This window comes from Coffea arabica, chromosome 6c (assembly GCF_036785885.1).
Source record: "Coffea arabica cultivar ET-39 chromosome 6c, Coffea Arabica ET-39 HiFi, whole genome shotgun sequence".
NCBI lineage: Eukaryota > Viridiplantae > Streptophyta > Magnoliopsida > Gentianales > Rubiaceae > Coffea > Coffea arabica.
The window spans coordinates 59618548-59629263 of record NC_092320.1 but is presented as its reverse complement, the minus strand read 5'-3'; the positions used below and the strand labels follow the sequence as shown (position 1 = coordinate 59629263).

The 10716-nt window shown below is 36.7% G+C and overlaps 3 protein-coding genes across 3 annotated transcripts; 1 reads left to right on the top strand and 2 right to left on the bottom strand.

Moving 5' to 3' along the window:
* Positions 1 to 957: 957 nt before the first annotated feature.
* Positions 958 to 3036, bottom strand: LOC113693379 (rust resistance kinase Lr10-like). The gene is made up of 2 exons (XM_072053763.1): positions 2867 to 3036; positions 958 to 2259 (listed from the first exon to the last, which is right to left on the bottom strand). Exons 1-2 carry the CDS (start codon positions 3034 to 3036, stop codon positions 1545 to 1547), a joined length of 885 nt encoding a protein of 294 aa, XP_071909864.1. The 3' UTR covers positions 958 to 1544.
* A 1682-nt stretch (positions 3037 to 4718) lies between these two features.
* LOC113691806 (F-box protein At5g07610-like) lies at positions 4719 to 6405 on the top strand. The gene has a single exon (XM_072053969.1). It carries the CDS (start codon positions 4826 to 4828, stop codon positions 6278 to 6280), a length of 1455 nt encoding a protein of 484 aa, XP_071910070.1. The 5' UTR covers positions 4719 to 4825; the 3' UTR covers positions 6281 to 6405.
* Positions 6406 to 8175: 1770 nt separating this feature from the next.
* On the bottom strand, positions 8176 to 9616 carry LOC113692067 (F-box protein At3g07870-like). The gene has a single exon (XM_027210407.2). It carries the CDS (start codon positions 9551 to 9553, stop codon positions 8339 to 8341), a length of 1215 nt encoding a protein of 404 aa, XP_027066208.2. The 5' UTR covers positions 9554 to 9616; the 3' UTR covers positions 8176 to 8338.
* Between the last annotated feature and the right edge of the window lie 1100 nt (positions 9617 to 10716).

Here is a 10716-nt window from a genome sequence, read left to right as displayed (position 1 = left end):
AGCTCAATTGTAATTTTCCATGTATCAGTTAAGAAATTTGTTGGCATCATATTGGTGATTCTTGTTTCTTAGGTGACATTCTCGAGTGTAAAGCCTTTGCACTCTAGTTGTCAAATGTAGTGGATGTGATGTTATTGCGATGTATCCCTTTTTGATAAAATCCATCCTCATATGTTTGTAGGGTTCACATACCCTCATCAATGAACTACTACATTCTTGATATTTTCAATTTGCACATGAGATAGCATATTAGTTCTGTTTTGTGATGGGAATTGAACTTTCTGAGAGTGCCTGGCTATGAAAAGTTAATGAGATTATTCACTTGTCATAATTTGACCAATTATAAAGTCATTCACCCCCTGAATTGGATGGGTTGTCATATCAGGCTTTTTCTTTTCTTGTAAGCAGTCTTGTTGGATAACAAAGTTAGAGATCTTGGTAAGTCCACATTATAGCTAAGTTTTCCTTCTGTAGAACAATTGTCTACTAGCTAGTAGATCAAGTTACATTTACTGCAAATCATACGGCATTCATATTCTTTAGATCTAAGATTGGATATAACAGAAATTCTTGGTTACTTCAATAATCTGAAGTGTCAAATTCCTTAGATTAAACACAACATAAATACATGAACAATAAAGAATAAGGCACCATCAACGAACATTAGTCTGTTTCTTCTTCATGATTTGTTGAAAAGTCTATCAGGTATGCCATGGATTGTTCACCTCCACTGTCAATGCTAGCATGCATTAAACATAAAATGTGTTGCTGGGGCACATTGAGGAAAGACTGGTTTTAAGGAAAACTCCAAGGATCAAAGTAATAGAAAGGCTACAGGTCTAGTTTAAGTCAAAAATTTGCCCAGTAACACCAACACTACTGGAAAAAGACTGATATACTGCTTCTTGTTATAAATAGCATAATTATTTTAGAAAGATCGGATATTCGATCCCACTTATATAAATTATTGGAGGAAAATTTTCAAGTTAGACACAAAGGTTGGTCCTGCTACTGCATATGAAGCATCTATCATGGTGCTACCTTTCAGTTTTTATTGGTGCCAAACTTGAGGGTTCGGCTTACCTGTTAACTGCCAAATGGTACTAGGTGGCATATTAGGAGTCTGAAATACAAATCTACCATACAAAGCTTTCAGTGAATGTAGGAGTATAGTCATCCATCTGCTCTATTTCTAAAGCAACAGAGCTACACAGTGGTTCTGTTGACTCAACGGAAGGACTAGTATGACTGCTTCTTTGCATGGATATGGGTGAATCTGGAGGATAAAACAACTGTTTAGGGGGCAATTTTAGGCTCCTAAGATCACCTTCAAGCATTTCTAAGACTCCTCTCATTGAAGGACGATTATCCAGTGTCATCTGTGTGCACCACAATGCTATCAAAATCAATTTTCTTGTAACTATTTTTTCATCTTCAGTTGCATTATCTCTGATTTCTATGTCCTCTCCTTGGTCAAATCTATCATATATCCATGAAGGGAAGTATATTTGACTTGAATGCTCAGCATGCTCATTTGCATTTCTTCACCTTCCTGCCATCTCCATTAGTAACATTCCATAGCTGTAAACGTTCGCCTTATGCGAGACTCTTCCAACCCTTTTGTAGAACAATTCTGGAGCCATGTAACCTAATATTCCTCTCACAGTAGTAAGAGTTGAAACACTCTTCTGCATCGGGTAAAGTTTTGCAAGTCCAAAGTCCGAAACTTTTGGAACAAAGTTCTCGTCGAGTAAGATGTTGTGCGGTTTAATGTCAAAATGCAGAATTTGCATGTTACAGCCTTGATGCAAGTAGTCAATCCCACGAGCAACACCCTTTGCAATCTCACAAGCTTGCTTCCAACTTAATGGAGAACCATCTGGACCATCTGAGAAAATTAACTTATCTAGGGAGCCATTTGACATGTAATCATAGACTAGAGCACCCTTTGAGGCGATCACACAAAATCCCACTAGTCGAGCCACGTTCACATGGTGAATTCTTTCAATTGTTGCAACTTCATCTATGAATTCTTGTCCATTAGCTTTTGATTTGTTTAGCATCTTCACAGCAGCTAAATGAACACTTCGCAGTCTTCCTTTGTATACTGAACCATAGCCGCCTTCACCTAATTTCTCCTTAAAATTGTTGGTCATTGCCTTTATTTCTTTGTATGAGTACGTAATTGGCACAAGGCCATTGTTCGTTTGTAGGAATTCTTCCATTGTATCATACATTGATAAATGCCTCCGATTCCACCTACAAATCAGAAAACCTAGTAAAAGTATAACGCCAATGAAATTCTTGCTACAATGGTTAGTTCTGCAATAGATCAAGAAGAAAGACAAATTACTATGTCTATAGTAGTAGTAGTAGTATACATTAACGATTGGAATTTCATTTCAATTTACAGATTTAACTCCTTACCTAATCCCGTTCCCGCAACTTCTGCAGACAACAGAGGATTTATATAGATGAGGAAGAAAGTATAAAACAAACTTAGAAGACTGTATGCAAATACTAACATTTGATCCACTCACCCACAAGCTGTGGAGAATTCCGCAGCTTGGAAATATTAAAGAAGTCGAATAAGTAGTAGGACATCGATACCAAGTGGCCTACATTCTCCAAGAATGAAATTTGACATTAGCTAAACTTTCCCGTAATGACACAGTTGTCGAATTCAGCAAAAAAATTGCAAACAACTGGACCACTATCAGGGATTGAAGTGAGAATTGATAAGATAAAACATAATAATTACAAACAAATCATAAGTTAACAAAATGAAAGCACTCCACGTGCAAAAAGAACACAATATGTTGCATTCAATTGGAGAAATCGCACTGAGAGAAAGTAATGAACTTACAGAATGACGATTTCTTTGGGGAGTAAACATGGTTCAAAGTCACCGGACCGGATTCCTCCGATACGATATTGGGACCAGACGACTTCGAGATACTTGACTCGCCAAGAATTCGATTGAGTCGCCGAGAAATCTCTGATACGAATAATCTCGGCCGAGTCGGTTTGAGTCATCCCGTATTAACTTGCAAATTTATATTTTACAGATTTTCTTTTGCTATTTTTTTTTATTTTTGAATATTATTCACAATTTTTAAAATATTAAATGATTTAAAATTTATGCTTTGTCAGGATCGTGACCGATATGCCGAGACCGATGTGCAAAAGTCCAAACCTCGATTACGACCGCGACTTTGAACCATGGGAGTAAAATGCAAGTCCAGGCCATGAGAAGTTAAAGCCATTTGCCAGCAGATATTTGTGGAGATATAGAAATGAAATATCCCCTTTTTAAGACTGAATGGGCTCCAACTGTATGGGAACTCTTCTGGTGATGGTACAATTTTCTTTAATATAAGATGCCTTCAGATTTTTACCAACCACAACAAAATTGTAAGGGTAACCTTCAAAAGAGAAGTTGTTGTTTCTTGGCAATACAAGAACCAGTGTCTATACACAGGGGAGATTTCGATATCAATGGATCTTTGCAGATCAAAAAGGTCAATAATTTGGTGGTCTCATAAGGATGTAAAGACTGTTATTCGTAGACATCTGTGCTGCGTTGCTGAAAATAGTCATTGCATCCTAATTTTACGTAATTTCTATTTTTATTAAAATTTGATGCATCCTAATAATAGTTAACAGTTAATGCATAATAAGTAATTAATATCAATAGAAACTACTTAAATTTGTTAGTATATGCCATTCAATTTCTTGTGATAACTAACAAGACCAACTATTTTTAGTAAGCAAGTTACACTGAGTTTGTTTGGATAAGAGTTTATTTGGATGATTTATTTGAGATATTTACTGTAGCACTTTTTGTGATGTGATGTATATGAGATAAAAAGGTGATTGGGAAGATAAAAAGGTGATTGGAATTTGTGAGAATAAATTTTGCAAATCAAATTATCTTTGTCCAAATAAACTCACTATATATTTGACTATAAAACAAAATTCTTTCGGATAAACCTTTTATACACTGATAGTGTATACACTAGTGAATCTAGATGCATGACATATATAAAAATTTGATGTTTAAAGTCAAATTTGAATGTTGTCATATTTATCCAACCTGTCAGTGTGCATAGAAAGATTTATTCAATTCTTTAATATATTATTATTAAAATTGGTATACAGAGTTAGGCTTCGTTTGGGAGTGGAGGATTCGGACAGAAAAGAAAGGGAAAGAAGAGAAAGTTAGCTTTTCTTTCATTTGTTAGTTTTTAGTAGGAAAGAAAAGAAGGGAAATGGAATGATTTAAGAGGATGAATAGTATGCAAAATTTTTCCTTCCAAATTGGAGAGAAATGGAGAGAAAGTTGGAGGAAGCTTATGAAAGTTTTTTAAAATACCCATTTTATCCTTAAAAATGTTTTGAACAAATATTTAATGACTTTCATATCCAAAATCATTCCACTAATTCTCAAAACTCCCAAACAACATAACAATCCCTTCTCTTCTCTTCTCTTCTCTCATAACTTAAGTTTTCCCTTCTTTTCTTTTCTATCCTAAACTCCCAAACTTAGCCTTAGGAACGAAGAAAGGGAAGAAAAAGATGTAAACATGCATTTGGCTTTTCCCTATGTATTTGCATCTGGCTTTACTTATCAGGGGGCAAGTTGTAAATTTTTAGAATACAGCGGGTGATTTGGTACTGAGATGTGATTACAAGGGGCAATTTATAATTAAGCCTTTTATTCAATACATATCTGTCCTTCCCATGGCGCTTCATTGTAGGGCAAAGCTCCTAATTTTCAGTCGCCCGCAAATCGGAACGCTTCCCCGGCGACTCATCCCGGCAAATGTCTTCAGCCGAATCCTCAGCTCAAAAATCTACAGCTAATGGGCCCTCTATCAAACACCTTACAAAAGCTAGAGTGATTTCCGTCTGCTCCCCTGCTGCAACAGCTCAGCCACTAGCCGGAAAATCAAGATTCAACAACCTCCCACCGTCACAATCAAGTCCAGAGGAAACAAATCAACCGCACAAGAATCCGCGCCATGAAACCTCCTCCTCCTCCTCCTCCTCCACCTCTCTATCGTCAGCTCCATCAGCAGCAGCGTTTGTTATAGCCAACAATGAAGATCTGTTGACTCAGATTTTACTTTATTTACCCCCAAAATCACTCCTTCGCTTCCAGTGTGTCTCGAAAGGATGGCTCTCTATCATTTCCAGCCCCTCTTTCCGCAGTTTACATTCGCGAGTTTATCCCACCACCACCAGCAGTTCCGCCGCCACAAAAGGCCTCTTTTTGTTCCGCCGCCGGACGTGGACGGATATCCCCGATCTCAATTTCATCTCTTTCTCCGAAGATTATGTTAATTCCATGGGTAACATCGTTTGCCACTTGAGTAATTATGGCAAGTTCACTGATATACATTCATGCAATGGCCTTTTAGCTCTTGCATTTATGTTAGATGACTATGCTAGGGAATTCGTTGTGTGTAACCCGACTACTCGACAGCATAGGCTTGTTCCGCGGCTCGATTTTCAGGAAGGAGGCCGCGAATTTCTGGCTCTGAATATCGTGTTTGATCCTCTAAAATCTGAACATTACAAATTAGTGTGTGCATGGTGCGAACAAGAAATGATCACGAATAATTTTGGACAGTTGGTGCCTAGTGACTTTCATGGTTTTTCTGTGTATGCATCCGAAAAGGGGAGTTGGAGGGACAGTGAGGATATACTAGAGATGGAAGATTTATATTTACCTAATTATTTTAGGAACGGGGTGCTGTGGAATGGTAATTTTCACTGGGTTAGTGATTTTGAGTATTGTTTATGCTTTGATCCAGATAAAGAGTTCTTTAACTTGACAATGCCTCTAGCCCGATGGTATTTTTGGTCCTTTGGGGAGTCTGGTGGGTGTTTGTATGGCATTGAGATAAATGACCCTGAAGCAATGTTGTTTGATATTTTTGAGATGGCAAGGGACTATTCTCAATGGGTTTTGAAGTGTCATGTGGATCTTACTCCTGTGACTACTTTATATCCGTCAATGATTGATGCAGACTGTAATCCCGCAACCGATTTTAGATTTAATTTTCATATACTTTATTTTCTTGAGGATGAGAAAGAGAACAGAATGAGGCTGCTGATATCTCTCTGTGGCAAGATAATATTGTATGACATCAACGATAAGATTGTCAAGGAGCTTGCTGAAGTAGTGCCCAAGGATACTGATGGTGACTGGTGGGATAGTTGTTTTCGTTGGAGGGACACCTACAGACACATGGAGACACTTGCTACTCTTTAATTGTGTTCGTAAAATCTTCTTGCACTCTAGCTAGTGGCTCGATGTGCTTTTTGATTGTTATTACCTGAACATTGTAAGGTATGGAGAATTGCATGTATTGGTAAATGTGATGTCATTTTAGGCAATTGTGAATGAGTGAATGTTGCAGTTTATCTCCTAAAAATTGTTGTCGCTGTTTCTTTCTTATGGTTCTTGATTGGCAATTGATGAATGGTGCTTCAGGCTTTAGTCGACGTTGGTAGTTAGGAATTCATCTTTTCCTTGTCATTAATTGAGGAGTTCTTTTTTGAATGTGTATATAGCTATAATGGTATAGAAGCTAGTAAGTAGAATGTTTCTGTACATTATGACCTTGATCCTTGCTAGTTGCTGTGCACTGCCCCCAACCATTAGTTTTCTATTAACTTATGTAATATCAGTAGCATTGCATCTTTGTAGTTTATCAGTGTCTCGATGCAGTTTTAAGCTCATTGGTCTCTTTGTTTTGACCAATAACACGAGAAACTTCTACCTTGCTGCTTATTGACAGCTAAACTTGTGTTTTGCACCCTAAATACTTCAAATTGAAATTAGTTGAGTTATTGTTGATTATAGCTGTAAAAGAAAATTTTCTTAATGGCAACAATTTTATTAACTGCAATTGATGGATAATGATATAGACACGGATTACTAGATATTGGGGTGGATATTCACTTGTTAAGTAAATCATATTCATGATAACTGATCAGCCACCTTGTGATATCTCCTAAAGGCATTAGATGTAGTGGATGTGATTTAGTTGCTATCTAGCCTGTTTAGAGAAAATGAAGGCTTAGATGTTTGCAGAGCTCACATGCTTCTCATTAATGATCTACTACTTCCTTCAAATTCTCAGTCTGTATACGAGATTGTGTAGAAGTTCTGTTTGTGGTGGTAATTGAATGGTTAGAGAGACAGCCTAACTAATGGTATTATTCACTAGTCATAACTTAATCTAATTGTAAGTTATTCGCTGCCTGAATTGAAGGCATTGAGGTATCAGGTTTTTCTCTGTTCTTTGCCAGAAGTTTTGTTGGATGACAAAGTTGGAGATCACGGTAACTCCACATTATAGCTAAAGTTTTATTCTGCAGAATAGCCGCCAACCAGCTAGTGGATCTCAAGGTTTATTTACTACATGATTATATGGCATGTCAATTCTTTGAATCTAGGAATGTGGAATATAGCAGCATTTTAGCAGTTACCTGTAAGTTCCAAATTTATGTCTCTTGCCTAATTTTATCTCTCCGACCACAAAATCATGTTGGACATTATGTTATACCAATGAATTCTAACTTAGAAATGCAACTCTCCATATGTGAGACCTTGTGCAACTAAAGCTCTCAAGAACTTGAGAGGTGACTGATCTTTGTCTTAGTCGTTAGCAGATATAATGCATCAGAATACATAGTACTGATGGCTGATTACTCAGTTATGCACAGCATGGCAGAGCCCTTTTCCCCCCCCTTCAGATATGTTGTGGTTAAACAAATATTAGAGATAACCTTTTATTGTCATTCTTTATAAACTTTTCCCCCTTTTCTCCTTTTAAGTTTTAAATGTCATGGATTTTGACTTTCATCTTCCGATATGGTGAAACAAAGGATACTCTTAATTTTGTGCAAATTCAGGGTGATTCAAATTGTGAATCACATAATGGAAGGAGATATCAAATTTACAGGGTAAAATTACTGCATTTATTAATGGACCAATTAATAGCATGTGTTTGCCATCTCATGAACTAAATAAGGATGAAACTGACCATCATTTAGGACTCACTAACTTAGCCATTTCACAAATAAAAAAGACTCGCCAACTGCTTGTCTTGCCAAGAAGTTGATATATCTGTGGAAGTAAAAGTAAATTGAATCTCAACATTGTGCACAAAATTCAAACAAATTAAACTCAACCAGGCATAAATGGCACTACCATTCCATTTTTTCATTCTTTGTGTCCAATATAAAGGTAGTATTATACAACACTTTTACAATATCCCGATGAAAAAGAAACTTCAAAAAGTTGAGCCAACATACCAAGATTCTAGTTTGTGCTTTCCACCATCTGCATCCCAAAGTTCTTGAGGGAAAGAAAGCTTGGGACATAGTCCATGACATCGATGCAAGGGTAGCTTTTTTCAGCATAGCCATCTTCATTCATCTGATCATCAACTTTCTTGATGAGTTTATCATTATCAACACCAGATTGATGCAAGATTTGCCTCCAACAATCATAAGAAAGAAAAAACTCATCCCTCCACAAGAGCAAGATATCGCCATCCTTGAAGACTTTAAGAACGCTAACAAGTTCATAAGATGGGTCAATGAGATGCACAGGCTCCTTCTGTATGACAAATTCTTTAGTCCAGAGCTTCTTGATTCCATATTCTTTCATCACCCAAATGACAATTTCATCATCAGAATTGTTGTCGTACAATCTTAGACAGCCTCCAGAAACTCCCAAACTAGCAAGATTGAAATTTTTTCTGAGTTCGGGAGGAGCAGGGAAAGGTGAAAATAACTCTGTTTCAAGATTAAAACAGGATATCAATTCAGAGCTATCTTGATCATCAGTCAGCCAGTGCAGATTACCGTTCAGAAATACACCATATGTGCCATAATTGTACAGAAACGGAGCCTGCTCAATTCTTCGCCACAATTCTGTCTCTTCCCCAAGCGTATAAACATAGCAATTGGACTTTAATATATGTCGTGTATTCTTCTCTAGCTCTACGAAAATCCTAACCACCTTGTATTTTCTAGATTCAGAGCTTAATCCGAACCCATAACTTACCGTACTTGTATACGATCGTCCCCACTCAGGCACCGGAAGAGCAATGGATTCTCGCATGATTGGATTCCACAAGTTAACGGCATCATGTTTATGGTAGGATTCTGTTAAGCAGATTAAGCCATTGATTGAGCCAACCATGGTGACACTCAAACCATTCTCAATACACCCTTCTGGGGGCTTGATTGTTGTTCTCGCAACATATCGAAAACCATGGTGATCAGGCTCATCTTCAAATTCAACTAAACCGAAGCAAGTCAACTCTGAAGGATGGCAACCGAATTTGTTTATGATCAGGCAAGGAGGAGATCTTTGCAGGTGTAACTTAGTGAATTCAGATTCAGAGAGTAGACTCAGCCATGATTTGCAGACAGACTTGCATTGGATGATAGTCTTGGTCGGTAATCTGGACAGGATATCATTGATTAGGTGGGATGGCAGATTCAAGAAGTGTGCTTGATTGCTCATCTTTCGTTGGCTCTGGTTTAGTTTCTGTGTTATCTTATATGACTTAGCTGAGGATTCCTTTTCTTCTGGTCTACCCATGACTTTTGCAATACTTCAGTTATTCTAATGACAAAGTTGCCAAGACAAAGTAAAGAAAAATGTTTTTTTCCATTGGTTATTTTGTTTTTTGGGTCCTACTGAATTTTGGATCTAAGCTAGCTAGCCAACTAAAGTCAACTTTGTATTCACAATATGTAGTATGATTATTAATTTCATTTGTAAAGAAAATTCAGTCATCTGATGGACCCTGTTGAAGCCGTCAAGTAATCCAATAATTAAACCTTCAGCCACGCGAACACAAACCTTTTTTTTCATCCATTTCAGGTTGCCAAGGCATTATAATTTCAAATAAGAAAATCAATTCTTTCATTTAAGGTTTTGTTTTTTTTTTTTTTTACGTCCTACACCTATCCACACTCTTCACATTCGCAACTGCGATTCGAACCTTGAAATTGACAGCGAGGAGAACTTTAATTTCATTTAAGGTTAAAAGTCCTGGTTTTAGAAAATTTAATTATTTTGTTTTGTACCATTGGATTACTATGGTCATGGTTTGAACCCTTTTTTTTAGTAAATCTTTCCTACACTGACGATGTATACACTATCATCGTTGGATTCATGACATGTGTACAAAAATTGAATTTCAAATTCAAATTTTACATAGTTATCAATCATCCAACGCTGATAGTATATACACTGTCAGTGTAGAAAAGATTAATCCTTTTTTTTTTTTGGTTTTCTTTTGTAGGTCATAACTGATTTTGTACTTATAACCACATGGAAAGGGATATTGCATCTGCTAATGAATTTTCTTTTTTTGGGTGGCTTACAAGGTAAAATTGTAAAAGGGAAGTAAAAAGATGTTTATAAAGAATGACTCTTTTATTGGTAGATTGTATGCGTTTGTGTTGGTTACTGAGGACGTAGAAAAAGTTTGTCATGCAATAAAAAAGGCCAAGTTCTTTTTTTATACACCAAGCCATGGCATTTTCAAGAAATCAGTCATACTTTATACAGACATTAGTTAATATATAAAGCAAAATCCTAGAACTCGAATCTGAAACAAAAGCTCCAATGGTGAGATTAAATTTTTGAAATTGATCAACATTTCAATATAGTACTAA

Coding starts and splice junctions, on each gene's coding strand:
- LOC113692067 (XM_027210407.2), bottom strand. CDS start 9,553: ATGAGCAATCAAGCACACTTCTTGAATCTGCCATCCCACCTAATCAAT.
- LOC113691806 (XM_072053969.1), top strand. CDS start 4,826: ATGTCTTCAGCCGAATCCTCAGCTCAAAAATCTACAGCTAATGGGCCC.
- LOC113693379 (XM_072053763.1), bottom strand. CDS start 3,036: ATGACTCAAACCGACTCGGCCGAGATTATTCGTATCAGAGATTTCTCG. Junction 2,260..2,866: donor CCCAAAGAAATCGTCATTCT/GTAAGTTCATTA, acceptor TCTGATTTGTAG/GTGGAATCGGAGGCATTTAT.